This window comes from Pollachius pollachius, assembly GCF_949987615.1.
Source record: "Pollachius pollachius genome assembly, chromosome: 18".
NCBI classification, from domain to species: Eukaryota; Metazoa; Chordata; class Actinopteri; order Gadiformes; family Gadidae; genus Pollachius; species Pollachius pollachius.
This window is the reverse complement of record NC_136951.1, coordinates 5,330,153-5,354,519: the sequence shown is the minus strand read 5'-3', so window position 1 is coordinate 5,354,519 and position 24,367 is coordinate 5,330,153. Positions and strand designations below refer to the sequence as shown.

Here is a 24,367-nt window from a genome sequence, read left to right as displayed (position 1 = left end):
CAGAAAAACAATGAAATAGTCCTTATTATAGCGATGACTCTGAAATGAGTCACTTTTATTTTCAAAGAATAGAAGTCAACACAAAGGAGATGGTTAACCAACCCCATTTCCTGATGTGAAAGTGTCTCTCCTGACTGAAGGGGGGTGGTTGTGCGAGTACATCTCTTCCCACCACCAGGCCCTCGGTTGGTCGCCCTCTGGATAGCCATCTGCAGCGGGGCCGAGCGTGACGCTCGCTGTGGACACTATGACGTCACGGAAACTCTCACGGCCCCGCATTAAGATGACCAGGACACACCGGTTGATTAAACCCTGCATTCGGAAAGACTGACGACAACCTTTAAGCCCAAATGATACTACTGCGTAGAACGGTTGCCGTAGAAACGCTGTGGGGTCTGTGGTGGAGGCCTTTGCTTGTGATTCTCAAATGTTACAGAACAGTAACATCTGGGAAACTTTTATAACACATGTTATGTGTCGTACAAATGAGCAAATATGTGTACCTCCTTTCACTAGTCTATCATGCCGAAACCGGAGCAGGAAAGACAAAGTGTACTTCAACATTCTCTGGAGCGCTGCGTGTATCCTACGGCAACGGCCTAAGGGCCTCGCAGGTCACTGAGGACAGCCCAACCATAGGCCACCATAGTCACGCCTCCACACTTTTGCTCGGACCACTTTCCTTTTGCACGGGTGGAATGTCCAAAGCAGGAAGCTCTCTGGTGGAATAGGAAACTGGTTTTATTTAGTCAGCTGATAGTAGGTTCCTTTACGTCTGCCCTCGCTGTCTTCCAGGAGACCAGCCGTGGTGCTTTCCGTCTGTGTTTTGGGCTGCTTATGAGGATAGGAGTAGAGCTCGTGTCATCTCTGAATGTGTTTGTCACGCAGTTGTGCGTTGACACCGCACAGCAACTGCTTGAGATGACTATTTAAAACACATGAAAGGGAGCACAAACAGCGACCCGTGGTTTCTGCCATTGGGTTATTTTGAGTTTACTCGGTTTTATATAGTTGTACTACATTGTGTTTATTTAACTTATTGATATTATAAATTGTAAAATCAAATGATACAATAAATCAAATATGAGCTTTAATTTAACAACGTTTTTATTCCATTTTGTTACCTCTACATATAGCACTTCCCTGCGTCCTATGTGGGCCGTAATGTCATGCAGGCAGGGCCTCAGAGTCCTCTATGAGACGAGCCATCTGCAATACCCGGCCGCGCGGCTCGCTGGCCGGGCAGCGGTTTAGCCTCACGCCCTCCCATGCTACTTAGCTGCTGTGGCTACAAGCTCCAATAATCCCCCTGCAAAGCGGCTCCCAATCCCATCACCATCATTGTCCAGAGGGAGAAAGTAAAGCAAAGATGATCTAAAATTAAACCAAAGCGGTGCACTCGCCCCACCCCAAGCCGCTGCTTGGGGTGGGGCGCGTCTCCCTTCGTGGGCGAAGCTTGCGGGAAAACCGCGCACACATGACCTGGTTGTTTCAGGCGGTTTTTACGAGGGGTGGGACAAAATATCAAAATGGCAATGTATTCGTGCGATGTGAGAATCGATACACTGCCGCCAAATAATGATATTAATATTGTTTATTTGGGCATTGTTATGCTTTATTCCTGAAGAGTTAGACGGGAAATATCGACCCAGATATTGATATTTTAATTAATAAAATGAGGCGCTCTAAACAGATTCTCTGCTACCAGCAATCGTACTTCATTGCTGCTCGAGGAGATGCTTAACACGTGAATAAGGTAGACTTGAACGGAAGTTAAGTAAAGAAAGACGAGTCACTGAAAAACTCAGTTTGGACCATGAATAAAGACCGAAATCCAGTTACATCCACGTTACCTTTCCACGGTCATTTTGTATTCATCGTTAGACAAATATCTTCGTGCATAGTTATAGGATTGGCTAGAAACTTATTGATGATCGAAGAATTGCCGTATCGCGATATTATCGGGGTGGGACAGTGTGGGACATGTATTGCATATCGTATCCTGAGGTACCCTTTGATTCCCACCCCTAGGGTTCACATCTGTAGCGGTCTGTCTCGGCTGGTCTGCCTACCCTGTGGTTGTCGTTGTTGTTGTGCTGAAACTTCTGTGGACATTTTACGCTGGATGTTTTATTAACCTCATATTAACCTTCATAAGGACTTTGAGAAACTGATTGCAATCAAAATAAAAGAAAATAAGATCAGATATTAAGTCAGGATATGTGAAATCAGTACGGTTGAACAGGAAGAGAAAAACAACAAGGCATGACATCATTCAGGTGTTGATCTGCACCGCCGGGGAAGCAGATCCACAGCGTTGGTGCCATTCATCCGTATGCAAACCATCCATCCAGAATCAGATACACCAGATACATTACAGACAGCCATGGGAAACGCAAAGTCGGAATAACACACCGAAAAACGCGTTGTTTTGTGTCACTTGTTGCTCCGTGACCGGCGTGTACCCGCACTCTTTCTTGAACCAAGGCAGATTTTGGGTGCTCAGGGGGGCTCGTGGGGCTATGGGTGCTGGGGGCGCTCGGGGGGCTCAGCCCAACTAGTCACACGTCTCTTACACACCGCTACCTACCATTGCTAAACAAAACCACATGAATATTTGCGTCGCCTAGCACAGCGCCTTGCGTTATATAAACAAACTCTATTTAGTATCAATTCAGTATAAATGGACCCAAGAAGGGCCCAGAATTAGAGCACAGTGCACTCTTTGCAGAGTGTGGCAGAACGTATACTTCACATAATGAAAGTATACATCATTTCAGATGATCATAATTAAATCAGGCGGCACTCAGGAGACCTGCTCGGCCCCCGGCACTGACCCCGCCCTGGACATGAGGATTATCAGGACGCTGGCCGAAGGGAGTGGTTTTGAAGGGACGGCCCTCCATAGTTCAGGGAGTGACATATGGATTAATCCTCCAGCGAGTTGGAGCGCTGACAGAGCCCTACTCAGACGTAGGAACCGTAACGTTATGCATTCAGATACGATGCGCTTAGCCTTTCATGGGCGGCACGTGGCTCAGGTGGTAGAGGGTGTTGGCTGGTAACCAGAAGGTCGCTGGTTCGATCACCGTCTCCTCCTAGCTGAGTGTCGAGGTGTGCCTGAGCAAGGCACCTGCTCCCGACGAGCTGGCCGTCACCCTATTTGGCCGACACCGCCGTCGGTGTGTGAATATGTGTATGAATGGGTGATTGTTAGGCGATATTGTACAATGCATTGAGTGGCCACTGGTTAGAAAAGCAGTAGATAAAATGCAGCCCATTTACCATTTACGGTTCCGTGTAAGCCTGTCAAGGCGAGAAGTGACACAAAACAATGCTTTTTTTATGTGTTATTCAGACTTTGTTTTGACCATGGCTGTCTGTGTCTGGTGTATCTGGCTCTGAATGGACGGTCTGAATAGGCACCAACACGGTTGGTCTGCTTCCCTGAAGGATGTCATGCCTTGTTGTTTTTCCCTTCCTGTTAAACCGTTCTGATTTTACATATCTTGAAATAATATCTGATCTTATTTTTACACAGCAATAAAACAATAACCCCTACTGTACCGTCGATAGATTAATACAATAGATAGAAAATACTCTCCATTTTCACTTAAAATTATTAAAAAATATATAAAGTAACCTCGTCTTTGGACTTCTATACAGCTGTACTGTTTGCAGGTTGTTTGTTAAACTAGGTCATGCAGCATGTGTTTTTTTGCAGTTACCCCAGTGTTGTTTGTATGCTTACCTAGTTGTCAGTGTCACTTTGGGTTAAAGTGTTGACTGTTTTAACATATTTTTTTCTTTTTTCTTTGCAGTTAAAAAAGCCAAGCTCCAGGGACCTCCGGGTGAGTTTTAATCACTCTATCACGACCACATTTCATGCAATTAACACCCATTTTGTTTATACACTTTCCATTCACTCAAGTCATCCTTGACTTCAATCCTTTCATTCAAAGCCACTTCCAGTGAATTCAGATGCATGTCATTGAGGGGACACTGGCAGGGGCGAGTCACTGACACCCCTCACTGGCAGGGGCCACTTTCAAGGAGTATCTCAGTGATGCATACAGGTAGACTACAGACACAAGGGTTCAGACCCTGAATCTTTCGGCTCAGAGTCAAACTCTTTTCAACTAATAGACTGTGCTCCCACCAATATCTAGACTTTTAGAATAGATTTAAATATTTTACCAAAAACTTTCAAGGAGTATCTTGTTTTTTACGCTCGGCTACATAACGACTTTGCTAGCTGCTAATGACCTAGGGCCTCCAGATCCTGTGACAACCTTATTTCCTGTTGTTGAGCAAACCTCTCCTGTGCATTGAACTGAATCCGTTGGTTGCAGATTTAACGTGGACCTGTGACCGGGTCTGAGTGTGCTGATGGGAGGGGTAGTAGTAGTTTCCGCCACAACTGAATTGACCTTTGGGATTTGGTCGATTCTTTATTTATTTGGCAGTGACTATCAGTAGGAGCCATGGGAACTCGTTCCTCAAAGTTCCTCCTGGAACGCATGATTTTGTCAATTTAAAAGAAATCGGAAACACTAACTAACCAAAAGTGGAATTTTGTAAAGAAAAAGATTGTTTTATTGAAACGGTATTGGCTATCTCAGTTCTCCACATCCAGATGTAATGTTTTCGGGACCTTCATTTGGAGGTCAACCCGTCGGAGATTGTTAAATCCCTGAAGATGGGATTGTGTTATTTTACTTTATATAGCATCGTGTAACACCTTCATCTCTTCGGGCGAGAAGCCACGCAGGTGACCTGAGATCACTGCTGGTAAGACCCACTGCCCTCTGGCTCCCATCTTGGTAAATCCTTCTCATGTTCAGCTCTGCTCCTTTAAGCTGCCCTCTGTTTCCACAACGATATCAGTCTGGGACATTGAGTCTAATGGTGTTGCCGTTTCACTTTCACTCTCTCTCTGGCCTCGGCCGACCTGGGCGTGAGAGGGATCACAGAGCTAATGATTGGACACCACTGCCAGCTCCTCATCCCTGATAGGTCGATATATTATGGGTTGCGGCGGGGGTTCTTACTAGGTTATGATGTACTTCCTGAGTGATCTAGAGGGATAGTATTGGGGTGTATTGTTCCTCGGATATCATCCATTTTCTCTGTTTGTTTCTTTCTTTCTTTGTTTGTTCTGTTTCTGGTTCTCTGCTCTCTTCCCCTCCCTCCCTCCCTCCCTCCACCCTAACCCAGGCCTTCCCCAGCCTCCCTCCCTCACTCCACCCTAACCCAGGCCTTCTCCAGCCTCCCCTACACCCTACCCAAGAGACTCCCGCCCCCCACTACACCACACCAGCCCCCAACCCTAACCATTGGAGACACCTGCCGGAGAGCAAACACTGTTTAAGTCTGTATTTTGGCATGGTGTCAACTGTAAACATGAGAGCCCTTCTCCCCATCAGAGGGCCACCAGAGACCCACAAACTGAGAATCAGTCACACACTTAACAGCTTGTCATTTATTCGGCCCCACTGGCCTGAGAAGGAAGCAGGGAGGATCTGCCTTTCTCTCGCTCTTGCATTGCTTTGGATCTTTGTATGTCTGTCTCTGTCTGTCTGTCTGTCTTCCTTCTCTCTCGATCTGTTGCAGTCTTGGCATCTCCCTTTTTTTGGTCCCTTCCTCTCCTTCTCTCTCACCTTTTATTTCTGTTCCTGTCTCTCACTCTCTGTCTCCCCCTCTCTTTCTCGGGTTCTTTCCATCTAAATGCTGTTTCTCTCTCTCTCTATCTCCAATCTTTCTCGCCGTCTCTCTCCGTCTCCGTCTCTCTCCATCTCTCCCCCTCTCATCTAGCTTGGTCTGCACCGTGTCACCTAGGCTAATAGGGTAACTAGTTAATGTCTTGTTTACAGAATGATTAACCCGACTTGTTTCCTCCCTCTCGAAACGCTGGGCCAGAGCGTTAAAAGCCTTTTATCCCCTCCGATAGCTCGGTTCAAAAACCAACCAAGGGTAGTATCTCCACCAACCCCTGAAAGGTATCAACTAAGGGTGCATCGGTTATGAAATCTGCGACACAAACTTCCACAGCCCCTCCCGAGTCACGGATCCATCCTTCCGTGATATATAGGAGGGAAAACAGAAGTTACATTCAATGTTTTTGTCATTCTCCGCCAAACAGTTTGTGAAAGTTTGAGCTCAGAGTCTGACCGCAGGTAGTGACGTCTTTGTGACGTTCGCGTGCCTTTTGGTACACTCGTCGATGTCACGACGAAGGGCCACCGGTGGCGAGGTGTATGTGGTAGAGTACAGTCCTGGACCGCGGCCTACAAGAGATGGTTTAGCTTCTCTGACTCTTCTGGACAGCCGTTGATATTGATGATGGCATCCGAGAGAGGGTTAGGCTTCCCGGACACCTTTAGTACAACACTATGGTGTTTGTGTGTGGATTTGTAGAGCTTGTTCTGAGCAGCGTTTTATTTTGATCTTGGCTTTACGAGTGAGGCTTAAGCTTTGCAGACACTTAAAGTATAACGCCATAACTCCTGCACAACAGCGGTTATAAAAAAGTATCACAAATTCTCTGTGGGTCGTAACCATGGGGATAAAACAACCCCCCCCCCCCTCCCTAGAACTCTCTACATAAAATGCATTTTTTTGATTCTAATACTGTTTGAATTCCTGTTGAAAGTAACGGGTTCACTTGGCAGTGTTTTTTATTTTTTTTTGCTATAATTTACATTTACATTTAGAGCATTTATAAGACGCTTCTATCCAAAGCAACTTCTTTAAGTACATCAATCAAAAGAAAGAGGAACAACAATATATTGCAATGAGTATCGTACAGTAAGGATGTGCTGGTTCTAGTGCTTGGCACACAACAAAGATAGCTTGGATAAGACGCTACACAATGCTCAGGAAAAAATGTAATTGACAGGGCGTATAACTTCCAATAAGAGTAAGTGATTGGAGAGTAAGGAATGAGGAGAAGGGTTGGTGGAGGATAAGGGGGAGCAGAGTCCAGGTGAACTCAACAAGCCGGTCATGAGCCTCCTGTTGAAGCTGCTGAGTGACTCTGCTGTCCTGACGTCGACAGGGAGCTCATACCAGTACCGCGGTGCCAAAACAGAGGAGATTTGTGTTGTGCGACCTTTGCTTGCTCTTTCCTCATCCGCATTTTAGTTAATTCATGAAGTTCCTTCATAATGATCTTTAGTGGTCTTTATATTAAATTGTAGCTGATTTAATAAAAACCCAGAAAACAAATTCATTGTGTTTTTATAATTCACTCCACCAAAATTAACAACCGGGCCGTGGATTTGGATTATCGTTACACTTGTATCGTTTTGACAAAACAATCCTAACCCTAACCCTAACACTAATTACACTCTCCAATATATAAAAAGCTTTTTTCTTTCAAGAAGTACTTTAAATTCTACTTAAGTGAATTTGGTATGCTTGTTGTAGGCATACAAAGAATGATAGTCTATACATTCTGCTGATGCTTAGTATTCTAGATTTCAATGTAGACATCCCTTCTAAATAAAATCCGGTCTCACTTCCAAACAGTACATCCATCAGTTCACTCACAGACAGACAGACAGACAGACAGACAGACAGACAGACAGACAGACAGACAGACAGACAGACAGACAGACAGACAGACATTACAGTCACATGCAGTACACACATGCAGTACACACATGCAGTACACACACACACACACATACATTACAGTCACACACATGCAGTACACACATGCAGTACACACACACACACACACACACATACATTACAGTCACACACATGCAGTACACACATGCAGTACACATACACATACATTACAGTCACACACACACATACATTACAGTCACACACACACATATATTACAGTCACACACATGCAGTACACACATGCAGTACACACACACACACTGAGCTGCCAGTAAAGTACGTTCTGGCAGAGTGTGGGATGTTTACATAGGGCCGGTGTGTTATGTGTGTCTTTGCATTGTCTCTATGTTTGTGTTGGGCTGCCAACATACCGCGCATTTCCCTGTTCCTTCTTCAAACCCACACACTCACCCAAAGCATGTATCTGAGGTTTATATGGTACATACTATGATATCACCCATTGGCCAATAGCGACATTCATTCAAATCACTTTATTAAAATCAAACACGGCCACAACTAGAGGACAATAGCAGTGTGTGTTTGTGTTATCGTGAGCACCTGGGGTCTGTATGCGTGTGGCTTATCTGATAATCACCGTGCATTTCACCTTCTGGAAACGTTTTTAATGTCATCAGAGCTAGTAGTGCCATCTTCAGTTATACAATATTATTCCACCGATACTTTCTATTCCTCCCTCCCACTTTTCTCCCTTTTTTCCTTTCATTCCCTGAAACATTGATGAGCAGAGTGTTGGTTTAAAATGTCACCTCTCCCCTGCCCATGTGTTACTGACTATTCACCGGAGGAGCTCGTCATCCATTAATAACAAACAAAGACACTCGTCAGAGAGAGTGGGAGAAAGGTCCACCCCCATCACTGTGTGTGTGTTTGTGTGCGCGTGTGCGCGTGTGCGTGTGTGTGTGTGTGTGCTTGTTTGTATATATCATGCACAATAGGGACCAATAGGATGGATGGGTGACAATTATCACTCAAGCGTGTGTGTGTGTGCGCGTGTGCGATTCTGTTTGTGTGTGTGTGTGTGTGTGTGTGTGTGTGTGTGTGTGTGTGTGTGGGTTCACACAAAAGAACACAACAGATCCCGATGGCCAGCAATACTACACTTCTCGGTGTCATTGGAGGCCGGCCCTAGTTGTGTCTGTTTCCTCTCCTTAATGGAGCTGTAGATCTGATCTGTGTGTTGTCATGACAGGTGGGCGCGTTCTTTACAAGAACCGTAAACCTCCTGAGTGGTCCTGATCTAATCCCTACATCCTGCTGCTCTGGGTCCCCTCGGTGTGGGGGGAGGGTGTATCTGATTAGACCCAGGACTGTAGCCCCCCCCTCCAGCTCCTTTTGTCATAATTGGTCCTGCGGCGCTGCCTTTGTCTTCTCTTTAAGACGTTAAGTAATTAGTTGCCTGTGTCTTATCGGCGATCTGACAGGTGGGGGAGCAGGCTGTGTTTAGGAGCTGGGAGGAGAAACCACGGCTTTGAGTCGTTCAAGCTTTAAGTGTCACTCCTTAGAGGCTCGTTGCATCCACTCTCAATCAAGACAAATCAAACTTTGTTTATAATTTTGCGAAAAACTGTAATCAAACGTAAAACAAACAAGAAAAATGTAAAACTAATGATAACAATAATTCCGGTATCAAAGAGGCTCATTGGAGAGGTAGTTTTTAACAAACTACAGAGCCACATTGTCTAGAGGTAGAGCGCGTTGTCTGGCAACCGGAAGGTTGATGGTTTGATCCCTAGATCCTCCTAGCTCGGAGTGTCGAGGTGCCATTGAGCAAACACAAAACCATAACTACTTCTGACCAGCCGACTGTTGCTTTGCGTGGTCAACACGCCGTGTGTGTGTGTGTGTGTGTGTGTGTGTGTGTGTGTGTATGTGTGTGTGTGTGTGTGTGTGTGTGTGTGTGCAGGGGTGAATGTGAGGCAATTATTCTAAAGAAGCTTCAATTGACCACTGGTCTGAAAAAACGCTCTGTAATGCAGTCCATCTACCATTTTAGCGATTTCTAATAAATAATAATAGAGTGACGTATTGTTATGAGGAAGAAATTGTGGGACTCGGTCACTCGGTCGTCACTCAGACCAGCTGTGTTTGCCTCCCTTGCTCCATCAACACTGTAGTGTTCCTGTTGGAGTGAATGTTTCCGCCCGTTACCGTGGGAACCAGGAAGGTCAGGTGACTCTCTGAACCAATAGATAATTCCTGGTCAGCCCTGACCTTCCCTTTGTGCAAAGCTTCCTCTTCCTCATCATTTATATCTTTAGATTTAGCCTATATATATATATATACCATTTGTTATTTCATTGAGCAGAAACTCCTCACGGGGAATGAAATGTAGTGATTATGTCATGGTGGTACTAATCCCCAACCCGGAGCCACCCACCCACCCACCCACTGGCTTCTGAAGGGCCGGCAGCTGGCCTATAACCCCCTGGTCCTCCCATGTCCGTGGACTCAGTACAGACCCTGTGTTCGCCCTCCCCTTGTGGCTCCTTAGTTGTGAATGGGGACTCGGTTTGCTTTTCCACCAAAGTCAGAGCTCTTCACATTTATTTTCTCTGGTCAATGGTCACTCACTCACTCACTCACTCACTCACTCACTCACTCACTCACCCAGAACACACACAGCACACACACAGCACACACACGCAGACACAGCACACACACAAAACAAACACAAACAGAACAAACACATGCAGACGCACACGGACACGCACACTGGACACCAACACACACGCACACACCGACACGCACACACACGCACACACTGACACACACACTGACTCACACACACTGACATACACAGGCCGACACACGCACAGACCGACACACACACACCGATACACACACACACACACACTGACACACACACACACACACACCGACACACACACCAGGACATACCCATATACACACACAGAGACGGACACACGCACACACACATGTGGAACCAAAGGTTTATTTGTTACGTGCACCATCATACAAGTATCCTTGCGTCACGTGACAGATAATCGTTTCAATTTTGAAACTTGGCAGAATAACCAGCTGGCGGGGTTGGCATAGCTGAGAGCGCAAATGAGGTCTATCAACACCTCTTAGCTCCACTTCCTCCTCGTCCTCCAGCTCACCTCCTCCTGCAGCCTCCTCCTTCTCATTTCTGATAGAGTTGTTGTGTTGAACCATCAGCATTCACATTTACATTTGGGGGATTTTGCTGACATTTCTATCCAAAGAGACTTACAACCATTCGTGCACACATTCTCACAGTGAAAGTGGAGGCAACCACGCAGGGTGACAGCCAGTTCATCAGCAGCAATTAGGATGAGGGGTCTTGATCAGGGACGCCTCGACACTCAGCTAGGGGGAGCCGGGGATCGAACCAACTAGGACCTTCTGGTTACCAGCAAACCCTCTCGACCTCCTGTCCCTCTGTCGCCACCATCTACTTTTTAGTCACTGTGCAGAGGCTGTTATCAAGGCGACTCAGTGTTTTATTTCGCATCACTCCTTAAGGACACATGTCCTTAAAGAGACTGTATGGGTTAGGCATGCTCTTCCTCTAGGATGCCTACAGGTGCGGCTGTGGACCCTCGGGTATCAAACTCATAACCTTTCGGTTATAGGAGTTCAGCACCCTAGACTCGAAACTATCCCACCCTTGTTTTGTTTTAAAAAAGAATCTGTTGGTTTTCATTCAGACTGTAATGGTCGACTTCACAGAACCTGTAATCGTAGCTTATTGTACTAGGAGATAAAGTCACCGCTTCAGAACCGTCCTAGTGCTCTGCGTCTCGCTCAGCCCTGCCTTAACCTCGCCTTCCTGCCCTGATGGTATCAGACTTGACAGAAACCTTTTACAGGTTGTTCTGCCTCTGTGCTCCGAGCGCTGCCCTGATCCCTAGCGCCTAGCCGCAGGGAGAGAGAGGGTGGGGAGCAGGGTTCAGGGAGAGGGGGGACGTGCTACGGAGAAGGCATAGGGCTGAGGGCGACGCACCGCGTCAATGTCTTTCATCAAAATCTGCACACACACACTTTTTGTTCACCCTTTGTCTAATCAAGACCGGTCCTCATCTAAAGTTTCACATTTTGTCACATTATTTTTGACTTTCTTGTTCCTCATGTGTCATTTCCTTTGAATTGTTGTTTTGCACCAAAGGAGCTATTGATAAACAGGGTTAATATTATTTTTTATATATATATATATATATATATATATATATATATATATATATATATATATATATATATATATATATATATATATATATATATATATATATATATATATATATATATATATGGAAGAACGAGAGAACTAGTCAAAGGGATAATGGAAAGATTATTATCTTGTAATCTCTGAAAGGTTTTCTCTTTTTTGTTGGGAATGAGGTTCTACTGGTATATAATACATCTGTTTTCTGTGTCAGATGTGATGTCATTCACTTACAGCCGGCCTATATACCGTACAAGCCCAGCAGCCTTTAATAAATTACTTTTGAATAAGGTTACTTGTATTCCTCCCATGTCTGTACATCCGGCTAAAAAATAATTTCGCTCTAAATACTCGTAATTTAATAAAATAACTAAATTACCCGGTACGGGATTGGCATGGGACTTCGGTATGGGACTTTTTTCAGCAGGCTCTGTCTTTCTTACTCAACCAGTCTATTTCTCGCCCAGTGAAGTAAAGGTTAAACCCAACAAATGAAACACTTTATTGATCCCAGACAGAAAATGCAGGTTTCACAGCAGCAATCCAGGACAGCATTAGAATATCTGGATGGGAATGTGTCGCAACTCTAAGTTCCCTCAGCAACGTGTCCAGAGTAGCGTTAGAATATCGTTCTGGATGGGAAGGTGTTGTAACTGTGGGTTTGCTCAGTAGGGAGTACAGAGCAGTGCTAGGATTTCATTCTGGATGTAAACGTAAATGGACTGCATTTATACAGCCCTTTTCTAACCAGTGGTCACCCAGAGCGCGTCACAATGCTGCCCAACATTCACCCATTCATGCACACGTTCACACACCAACGGCGGTGTCAAACATGCAAGGCGACAGCTAGCTCGTCGGGAGCAGTGAGGGTGAGGTGTCTTGCTCAGGGACACCTCAACAAAGAAGAGCTGGGGATCGAACTAGCAACCTTCCGGTTAGAGTGAACCCGCTCTACCTCCTGAGCCACATGCAGGATATCATTCTGGACGGGAATGTGCTGTCACTCTGGATGCTAGGATATCATTCTGGATGGGAATGTGTTTGTGGTAACTCTGGGTTTTCTCAGCAGTGAGTAGTAGAATATGCACAGCGTTGTAACTCCCTCTTTTCTCTCGCTCCTCCAGAAAAGTTCAACAGCTACGTGACGCTGAAGGTTCAGAATGTCAAGAGCACGACCATCACGGTGCGAGGGGACCGGCCCGGCTGGGAACAGGACTTCATGTTGTAAGTCCACACACACAAACGCAAACACACACGCATGCACACACACACACGCACGCACGCACACACGCACGCACAAGCACAAACCAATTCAAACCAATCTGTAGCTTTAGCTATTTACTTTGTGAATTTAATTGTCTATGTTTTCCATTTAGTTTTGTAATGGGAACAATGATCAGATATTATATTAATTGTGGAGCGCACAATTATTTTTGTCAACTGTCCATTTCATCAGTCGTAGTATTTAGTTTTTGCTTCTGAATCTGTATTGAAAGTAACTGTCACATGTGCCATCTCGAAAGGTTAAAAAAGGGTTCTAGTTTGTTTTGGTGATGCTGGTGTCTTGGTTCTATGAGGTCCTGAAAAGTATTTCCTGTCTCTGTTGTCAACTGAACGACAGGAAATACCAAACAACACACTCCAACCTATTTAATGCGCAACAAGAGACCACAATATTATCCCCCAATCACACATTGAAACACTGTATCTTCGGGGCATCTTGAAATGTGAGACGTCTCCGGTTCAATTGCGTTTAAGTCAGGCTATTGTTTAGGAAAGGGTACTTTTGTAATTCAACGTATTGTGTCGAAATATTGACCAAAACATTGGCTAAATAGAGAGGCGTTCAGCTGCCCGACCGGCAGGTACACACCACTAGAAACACAACACAACACACAGCACACACACAGCACTCACCGGTGATCGCTTCCTTACTGGTCACCGGTCACCGATTAGAATTGTGCGATGAATTTCACACATGATGTTTGTGAATATAAAATTTCATTTTCAAGTCAATATGGTTAGTTTATTGTAAAACGTATTATTTTTGGGCCAAAAAGCGCTGTGCACTTGTAATGACACGTCTCGGACTATGTCATTACAAATCCCGTTTCAAAACATTGCCGAAATACAAATCAAAATAACATGAAATGTATTTAAATGAAAATGGATTTGTTCATTTGTGTAATCGTCTGGTTGTTTGCTGGATGAATCTCTGATTCCTCGGGTACACGTCTGCTCTGCTACTAGTCTGGGTTTACGTTTGATTCCCGGTTAGCAGTGCGATTGTACCAAATAGCCAGACGTATAACAGCAGCATAAAACAAAGCAAGAAGGTTGAGTATTACGTTATTAGAAAAAGGTTGAATAGTGCGCAGTTTATTAATCAGTCATGACTGATTTGCTATGCAGTAGGAAAAGGGAAGCAGCCTCCTATATTATCGACGCTTATCTATTATTTATTTATTTATTATTATATTTACTTCCTAGACCAGGTGATCAAGAAGCACTGGACTACTGGTCCCCTGATGGGCGGGTGGAGCAGGTATTGTCTCCAATAACGGGAAGTACAGTGCTATGAATACTATGCTGCAGCTGGCATGCAGATCGGTACAAGACAACATTGGAGAAATAGTTAAGATGGGCGGGACTCGTAGAGTTCCCGATCACGCCTGAGGAAGTGTTTTTATTTTAGTGCGAGGCTGAGTACGTCACGTTGAAATGTGTAGAAAGATGGTTAGGTTTCAGACCCACTGGTCATGTTTTTTTTCTCTTTCAAGTCATTGTTTAGGAATAACCACTGAATTGGAAAATATGTTTTACTTGTTAACTTGAAAACATAGTGCAAGTTTATCTATTTTCATACTTCCCCTATTAACTTCAGGTACAATAATACTAGAATGATAATATTATTTAGGTATATGCAAAATGCTCCACTCCAAAGCAAAAGTGAAATGAGATACATTTCATGAGGGATCCCATTATTATTATTTTTTTTATGCTTTATTTATTCAGGGAAAGCCATTGAGAGCATGCTTTCTTTTTCAATGACGCCCTGATTACAACATACAAATAAAAACTGAAATACAAATGTACATTAGGCATAAACAGTAGGTCAAACCATCAGAACAACATTTCAATACATATAAATAATACAATAGGACCATTAAGAAAGCAATTTAAAACACATACTAGACCAAAAGCTCCAGTCTTAGTGTGTCCTGAATTATACTTCATCTGTCAGGAGCATAAAAGTTAAAAGTAATCGTTCCTGAGTTGCTATTGGTGCAAGGGATGACAAGTCTAATGTGTGACTGAGAGCGAGGGTAGGCATCTTGATTTGAGATGCCTACAATTTGCTTCATATTGGTCTTGAATTCCGATTCAGGGTGAAGTGACCACACGTTGAAGGAATCCTGTTCCATAATCGTCCTTTTCCCTCCTCACACATCACAGATTAATTTCCTCCCGATACTTTTCCATCAGTCTCTATGACAACAGGTTCAAGTCAGCAGGTGGGCTGTTCTGTGGCCGTGTTGACGTATTGTGGCTGTGTTTGTTTTTCCAGTCATGAATGATTACGCCGGCCATATTTAATTTATCCCTGGGGGCCCTCACTGTATGCTAGTTATTACCAGATGCAAGCAACCACATATTAGTCTAAGGTTTCGCTCCAACAAATTCAATGAGGAGTTGAATTAGTTCAGCCAAAGTATTTTTCTGGCAAATATCTATTTGATTTTTGTCCAGCTCTGGAGATATTGATTCATCCTTTTTTTTTATCCAACTCTGTACATACATTTCAAACTAAATTGAATCCAGCCGTCATAAGTTGTCTCTTACGCCCTTAAAGGGGTAGTTAGGAATTTTGGACATAGGGCCTGAGTCCCAATTTAGCCTTGGTGTTCTTTATCATTGGGAGACAGTTTTCAACACATTTCATTCAGTCCTTCCAGTTGCAGAGTTTGCTCATGCTAAGCTAGCCCATGGCAACGGGCAATACTAGCCTGCTAATAAAACAGTCTTACCCACTCCACAGTACTCCCGAGGCAAATCAATAACGCCAGACTGTCAATGTAAATGTCTGTGTTGATAAAATAATGTTAGAAATAAAACCAACCACTGCATTGCATTTTGAGGGACTTGCTGTGTCTCAGCAGCAGTGTTATATTCCTGGTAGTAGGCTACGGCAGCGGCGGACTGAAACCTAGGTTAAATTCCACTGCTGCTGAGAAAGTAGTCCCTCAAAATGCGATGATTCATGCGGTGCAAGGTTAGTTTTATTTCCAACATTGTTCTATCAACACAGACATTTACATCTATAGTCTGGCGTTATAATTGATTTACTTCGGGTGTACTGTGGAGTGGGTAAGACTGTTTTATTAGCAGGCTAGTATTGCCCGTTGCCGTGCGCTAGCCTAGCACAAGCGAACTCTGCAACTGGAAGGACTGAATGAAATGTGTTGAAAACTGTCTCCCAATGATAAAGAACACCAAGGCTAACTTGGAAATCAGGCCCTATGTCCAAAATTCCAAACTACCCCTTTAAGCGATTGAGTTTCCATCAGCTGAGTTATTCTGTTGAGAAAGGGGTCTGTGTGTGTGTGTGTGTGTGTGTGTGTGTGTGTGTGTGTGTGTGTGTCCGCATCCGTCCGATCCAGGTCCTTCTGTCTTTACACCTGCACTGTCAGGTTGCCGTGGCGACGACCCAGAATCCTTCTCCTCTGTCAATTAGCCTTCCTTTTTCATTCTGTCTTTCCTGACTCATTTTGTCACTTTCATTCATTCTTTCTTGATTTCACATTTACTCTGAGAACTCTTTTTGTCCCTCCCTTTTTCATTACATCCCTCCTCCTCTCATCTGTCTGTTCATTCAATCTGTCCTCCTTTCATTCGGTCTCTCCATCAGCTTTCATCCTCCGTCTCCTATCTCATTCTGTCTCCCCTCCTCTCCCCTTCTCTCTCTCCTCTCTCCTTTTATTATCAGCGACATCATTCAAATGCTGTGGTCAAGTGGTTCCCTATTTCATTAGTCGTTGGCCTTTTTGAATGCCGTGTCTGAGAACAAATACTTGTTTGTATAGCAGAGACCAACCAGGTAACCCTTTGTTGCCTGTTCCTATAGCATTAGTAGTGGCAGCAGCAGCTGTAGTAATAATACAACAGCAGTTTTCTTGGCTTAAAATTAAATCAGGGGCCACAATATCTAAAAACTTCTAATTATTATATAAATCGCGAACACACAATCACCAAATTATCGCGATGGCTTTTGTTGCACTGACGGCAGGTCTGCATGATTAATCGTATTAAAAAGTGTGATCTCGATTCATAACTTTGTGGAATTACATTTCTAAATGACATCGATTCTGCTGCATTTTCAGCAGGGACATCAGGTGCATCAATACAAGTGCTCCTTCTTTTTCCCTCCAACCAATGACAAATTAATCCAAAAGAAAACCCCTCTGATGATGGTACTGAGAAAGAGATCACCAATACCGAAAAAAGGTTCACATTCTGTGGTGTGAAAGTGTGTTGGACTCTGACAACGCAATGAGAGTCAAACTCATGTACATTGCAAGCTGTGGTTTTTTTGCCTTTTGAGTTAGCCCCCTAACCCTAAGGTACATTACAGTTTTGCGAAAGAGTGTGACAGTAATTTCCGTCGCACCAATGTCGAATTTTAACACCTCCTAATCTGCAAATAAATCAGTTAGGTAACGACCAATCACATTCTGGTATCTTTGTCATACTCACCAAGGCAACTGTTAATGTTATAGGACATGGCAGAGGCAACAGCCTATTTATGTTTATCACACACAGTCCTCTTATTGCATCTATGGTGGTAAACTACATTCATATTCCTATAATCATCACCATCTGTTACATGTACTGATCATTTATCTTGATGGAAATCTGCACTACCGTCATTGTTTACTTTCATGTTGCTACGTGAATATGTTGCTTTGGATAGCATGATGATGAACAGTTGTATAGCAAAAGTTTCGTTTTGGATACCACCTTTTCTGCCTGCGCACTTTTAGTTATTCAACAGGGAAACCGCCTAAAGAAAATACTCCTCCATGCATAAGAAGCATGCCTACCTTGCTCATCATCTTGTTTTTTTGGGATGTTTCCTTCTCGCTTTGATATATTTGACGGTTCGCACAGTGCTTATTTTAATGGAAAGTCCAAATAGAAAATTAAATTAATGAATACAATACTTTATTGTTCTCCAAAGCACCTCAAGAGGTGTTTGGACTTGTCCGGCAACATATAACCAGTTGTTTGTGTGTCCTCCAGTGAGATCAACCGTCTGGACCTAGGTCTCATCGTGGAGGTGTGGAACAAGGGTCTGATCTGGGACACCATGGTGGGCACCACCTGGATCCCCCTGGACACCATCTGCCACTCAGACCAGGTACCACGCCGGCTAGCAAGCTAGCATGCTATACGAACTGTTACGAATGGGGGGCGGCCTTTAGCTAAATGCTAAAATAATAAATATACTGTTTCAAATGTGAACTGCCGCAACATCTCTAGCCTAATGCTGAAATGCTAATGATCGTGTTATTATGGCAAACCGCCTTTAAAGAAAATGCCAAAAAGTGCAATAATACTGCTATAATTGCTGTCTTCATTTAAAGTGCACGCAAAAATGCCTGATAGGACTTTGAAGGCCATCTTGAAATCCTATCATAAGGAAGATTTGCCCGCGCTTTAAATGCATTCTGCAATTATAGCAGTATCACCCCATAGCTATTTGTTTACGTTACCTATTTTATAAACTAGAGTTTTAACACGCGCATTACACGCGCTCAACCGCTAGTTGTAATTAAACTAGTGCAGTCAGTTTTAACGCGTTATTAACGGCGTTAATTTTTTTTATGCCGCGATTAATGCTCTTTTGGCTTGGCAAACGTTGTAGTTTTTTCAGCTGCTGTCTAGCAACAACTAGTCACGTTAGAAAAACTACAACATCATACCGAATCTAGCTACACCGGAAACAAAACAACAAGCACGCCGCACAAACTTGTTGGGGCAAGCAAGGATACGGAACGGTTGAAAAACTCCTTAAAAGTGTGTGTGTGTGCGTGTGTTTGTGTGTCACTCTGTTCAAGCCTGCATGAGTGTTCAATGCTATTACGTCTTTCTGACTAATCACAGTTCAAGGCCCACCTGGGCTGTACCACTTTGGGAGGGGCCGCTCAGTTACTCCCCTCTAGACAAAATCGACTTGGTTGCGACGTTGCATCTGTTGAGTTTGGCGCACAGCTCAGGCTGCCGGACGGCGCTGCAAGGAACTTTTATAAACACAACATTGTTATCCCGCAGTAATCAACCCGACATCCCCAAACAGGCTGATTATCATTTAGGGGGCCACTCAATGACATGCAACACACCCACTGAAGTGGTGTGAGAAATAACGACTTTCTACTCCTCATTCACATATAAAGTCATTTACATTTCCTACGGAGAAAATACTACCTCAGGGGTAGTATTATTCGGGAGAATTGTGGGTACAAATATGTTGTTCACACATACGGCACATCAGGAGAATATCAGGACTTACACGTGTGTCCGAAAGCAGCTAGTTTGTGAGCATTTGATTACATTATAAAATTTGTCAATTTATGGTAGCAGGGGTAATTGTTGGAAAGTGTAGTATACTATGCATGCAAATCACTTTAAATTAAATTAAATAGCTTTTATTGTAATTCAGGGCTGAAAAGTGCATTGACATTTTAAAATGCAAGGCAACTACTATTGGTTAGTTTAAAATAATAATCATCATTGAGATTAAACATCTCTTGCAGTGTCCTGGCCAGGACAGGCAGCAGTAGCCTACAGTCACACATAGCATACACACAAAACATAAGAAAAATAAAACAACTAAAACAGTCCGCAGGGGGGAGGGGGGGATATCAATATCGCAAGACATTTGGGGAGGCTCAATGAGTAGAGTAATATTAATTTTGAGCAACAAAATGTAAAAACATTTCGGGAGCCTCAAGGAGGAGGGTAATATTACATTTGAGCAGTGGTGGACTCTATAGACAATTCACCATACTGTGTTATTGACATGCCTTCGTTCTGTGTTATAGGGACACTGTCTCTTTAAGGTCACGTGACTTATGTGTTGCTATGCTGGTCGGTGCGATGTTTGAATTTAACAGTTTTTATATGGCAAAATGAAAGACCTGCTGTTGCTTGTTGAGGTGAGAAATTGTCTCTTCCCTTCTTTTATCGCAATTTCTACAGTCTGTAGACAGAACCTGTTACCTGGGAGAGTTTGTCGACGGCAGAGCCGTTATGTTTAAAAACATAACGCCTTACCTGGGCGAGTGTCGCTGCGGTGTGTGCGCGTGCGTGTGTATTCTAACCTGCGCGTGTGTTGATGGCGGAGCCGTTATGTTTAAGGGCGAGTGTCGCTGCGGTGTGTTTGCGTGCGTGTGTGTTCTTACCTGCGCGTAGGTCGATGGGGGAGCCGTTATGTTTAAAACATAGCGTCTTAGCTCAGCGAGTGTGTCGCTGCCTTTGTCTTGACGTGCGGTGTGTGCGTGTACGTGTGTGCGTTTCCATGTATGTTCGTGCGCATGTGCGTGTGTGTATGCGGTGTGTATGTGTGTGCTTGCGGTGTATGTGTGCGTTTGCGCGTGTTGTGTGTGTGTGAGCTGCAGGCTGCTTGGCACATGCGCACATTGAGTAACTTGAGTAACTGGTGCGACAGGCCTGCTATTATAGTACTAAGATAACTTGGTAATATTGTGTGTCACATTTTCTTTCGTGCTTCTTGGCCATCCAAAGGCTGTGGAACTCTGCTAATTGTCTACTGACCACTACAGTACCGATAGCTAAATGCATTACGCTGGACCAGGGTATGTAGCTCTGTACCTCTGATCGCGGTACTGTGTCCCCTGTCAGGAGGGGTCCGGGGAGTGGATGTGCCTGGACGCGGAGGTGCTGATGAAGGCGGACGAGATCTACGGCACCAAGACCGCCACGCCCCACCAGCTGCTGCTGGACACCCGCTTCGAGCTGCCCTTCGGTAAACCACCTCTCAATAGTTTGGCCGCTTGAGGACCCAGTACTTGAGGAGCCCAAACACACGACAACAGACGACGGTTGTAAAGTTCAAATGCTTTGTTTGATGGGAGTGAGCGGAGGCTGGTTGTTGCAGGAGGTCAGCCGGGTCGGTGTAGGAACCAGGAAAGCGGTAGGGAGGAGCAGCGCCGCGGTAGTAAGAGGATCTTTCCAAACTTTCCAATCAGAGACCAGGGGTTGATCAGGTGGCCATGTGCTGTAGGTGCAGAGTGCAGAGCCAGGACACCGGGGTTAGCACCCCTGCTCTAGCTGTGAGCCAAGGCCTCTTAAGTGACCAAAGGGATTCGGGAACAAGGGTTTATTGCCTCATCCGAAAATACAGGAACGTACAGTGCAGAATTTTACTGCGTTCTTTGGAATAATAAATAAAAAAAATATTTGAAACCTTCAGGCATTTCAGGCATTTCCACAAATGCCAGCAGTTTGTTTCACCTCTGTCCTCGTAAATGCCACCGCTATCTCACCAGGAAGGGAACCCGTAACCTGCGTCCGTTGGTCATGGCATTCAGGCTACGCTTGGTGGAGCCTTGGCCAGCAATACTTGATTTTTGATGGTGTGAACCAACACATTTAATATGGCAACAAATTGTAGTTATTTAGCTTCCACGCATAAAAGCAGTTTTTTTAATGTCACTACTATTGGACACAGTTCAAACTTTGATTCATGTAAATACAATGAACTATATCCAATACCTTCATATACATATTTAGTAATAGCAGCTGCGCAGCTTAGCCTCTGTTTGTTCCACTGCGGATACACTTTCAATGCGCTGTCTGCCAGAATAACCCTTTTGATGCAGCTTTAACAGCTTTGATGCTAGGCTAACCCCTTTATCGCCAGGGCAACCCTTTTCTCGGCACGCTAACCCCTTTGATGCTAGGCATACCCCTTTGATGCTAAGCTAGCCCTTTTTACACTAAGTTAATACGTTTGACACTATGTTAGCCCCTTGGGTCAACGCTTACCCCTTTGACACATTTAACGCTACACAAAACCTCTTTGACCCTAGGCTAACCCCTTCTAGGCAAGGCTAACCCATTGGATGCTTGGCTAATCACTTTAATGCTAGGCTAACACCTTTGATGCTAGGCTAAGCCCTTTGGCGCTAGGCTAGCCCTTTTGATGCTAGGCTAACCTCGCTGGCGATAGGGTTAACCCCTTTGATCCATCAAAGTGGTGAATCTGTCTGGTTTCCGCCAAGATAGCATAGCATCTGGCTGGAGAGTGAGGCCTTTCCAGGTGGCGCCGGAGCTCTCTCTATCATCGCGGCTCAAATGCTTAACCCACTCCCCTCCCCTCCAACCTACCCCCCCCTCCCCGGGCCACACAGACTTTGAAGCCCCCTGGCTTTGTTCTGTGTGGGCCGTTTGATGTGTGTTTCTACGGTAACTACCTCGTGACCGGCGACCGTCGTGGGAGTAGAACACAGCGGTGTTTAGAGGCTGGTTGATGGGAGGATGGAGGGGAGTTAGGTAACAGACATCTGACAGATGGAGATATATGTGGGTGTGGGTGTATGTACAGTATGTATATATGTGTATATGTATATTTATATATATGTGTGTGTGTGTGTATATACATAAAATGTTTATCAATGTCCGCTATTTGGGACACAAATAGTTTCATCCAACTCGTCAACCTCCTAATTTCTGCCACTGCAAGTGGTTTGTTTTCATGATTCATTTTTCCAACAGAGTTTAGATTACCTATTTAAATGATTCCCGGTAGGAAGGTCTGGGCACTGTGGCCAGAGCGATGCGCTGACTGTATTGTGATGATGGCTCCAATGTAATGTGCAGTGTGAACATCCGACACAGCAGCCTCGTTCCTCTCCACCTTTCTCCTTGGGTTCATCATAAATCACAATATAACTGTCGTCTCAAATTGAAACTGTGAAACATTTATGACATATAAACAGTCCCAGTGTGTGTTTAATGCGCCTACCTTAATGCCTGAGGAAATAGTTGCTCACATTCAAAGCAAGCTGTTCTGGACTTTAAACTGCACGGGACCACTCGCTCTTAACTGTGTTTACCTTCCAGTTCCTATGGGGCCCATATAATTAAACAGGCCTCATGAATATGCGATGAGGTAGGATTTAGGATGTAGTTCCCGCATTTTACTGTGTGTGTGTGTGTGTGTGTGTGTGTGTGTGTCTGTGTGTGTCAGACATCCCAGATGAGGAGGCAGAGTACTGGACTGGGAGGCTGAAGGACATCAACACCATGCCTATCCATGAGGTGGTACACACACACACACACACACACACACACACACACACACACACACACACACACACACACACACACACACACACAGGATCTCACAGTCTAAATCACTGATAACATAAATGTTACATTCATCAATCCCCACAGTACCTTTTGGGGATTGCCAAACAATTATGATGATAAAATGTAAATGTTTTTCAAATAAGAAAAATGTTGGCTTGGTCACAAAATTGAAATAAATAAAATATGAATATTCATGAAATGGTGACAGTGTGTTTTTTCTTCATATACAAATGTTGACTAAGTATTTGTTTTTATTATATGAATATTGACTTACTGTTTTGCTCTAATATATGATTGTTGACTGTGTCAGCTTGTCACTCATGTTTCCCTTTCTATTGTTTTCTCTCCAATACCCTCTCCAGGTGGACGTGTCTGGTCAACCGCTGCATCTCGCCGCCTCCCAGTGCTGTGAGTTAGGCACTGCAATATCCCCCTTGGCCCCTAGAGAGCGCCATTTATCCACTACACAACTGCTCAGATCTCTAACCAAAAATTAACTAACAAAACTGTATGGTTTAAAATCCCCACGTATCAGAGCATACATTAGCTAGATTTTTCACATTCCAGAAATGTTGGAGTTGGAGCACTAAACTTTTACCCATCTTTATTTGTATTTTGTTTGTTTTGTTCTTCATATAATTGTACACAATTTATTGTAGTTTGTTCGTCTTTCATTAACATTTTGGGTGAGCCAAGATTGCATCAGTTATATATCTAACTGTAACTCCCCTTTCTCAGTGACGGATACCAACAAACCAATAACTACGAAAGTTAATTTGATTAGTTTCAAACAAAACAAAGTAATATAGATTTTTGTTGTCCACGCTGCTCACTAACTCTCCTCCTCAAGGTCGGGGTACTCTCACTCCCTCTCTCTGTTCTGTCTGGGTCACTCTTCTCTCCCTCCCTCTGTACTATGTCAGGATCACTTTTCTCTCACTCCCTTTCTGTAATGTGGTCTAACAAACGTCTCACTCCTCACGCCTCATGCCTACCACAACACCAGGCAGCTATTTCGGATGGGCTGACACTCAGAGTATGTAAACCAGACCACCACTGTGCTCTCTCAAAGACCTTCCCTGCTGCCACCTTGTGCATGTCCTTGAGCCC

The 24,367-nt window shown here is 44.2% G+C and overlaps 1 protein-coding gene across 2 annotated transcripts in view; it reads left to right on the top strand.

Moving 5' to 3' along the window:
• Positions 1-24,367, top strand: part of unc13bb (unc-13 homolog Bb (C. elegans)) — an 82,986-nt gene that overhangs the window by 4,084 nt on the left and 54,535 nt on the right. For both annotated transcript variants that reach the window (XM_079756073.1, XM_079756072.1), the window contains exons 2-7: positions 3,822-3,851; positions 12,988-13,087; positions 18,164-18,281; positions 20,786-20,909; positions 23,136-23,206; positions 23,620-23,665. In XM_079756073.1, coding sequence (XP_079612199.1) covers positions 3,822-3,851; positions 12,988-13,087; positions 18,164-18,281; positions 20,786-20,909; positions 23,136-23,206; positions 23,620-23,665 — 489 coding nt within the window. The remainder of the gene's footprint in view (positions 1-3,821; positions 3,852-12,987; positions 13,088-18,163; positions 18,282-20,785; positions 20,910-23,135; positions 23,207-23,619; positions 23,666-24,367) is intronic.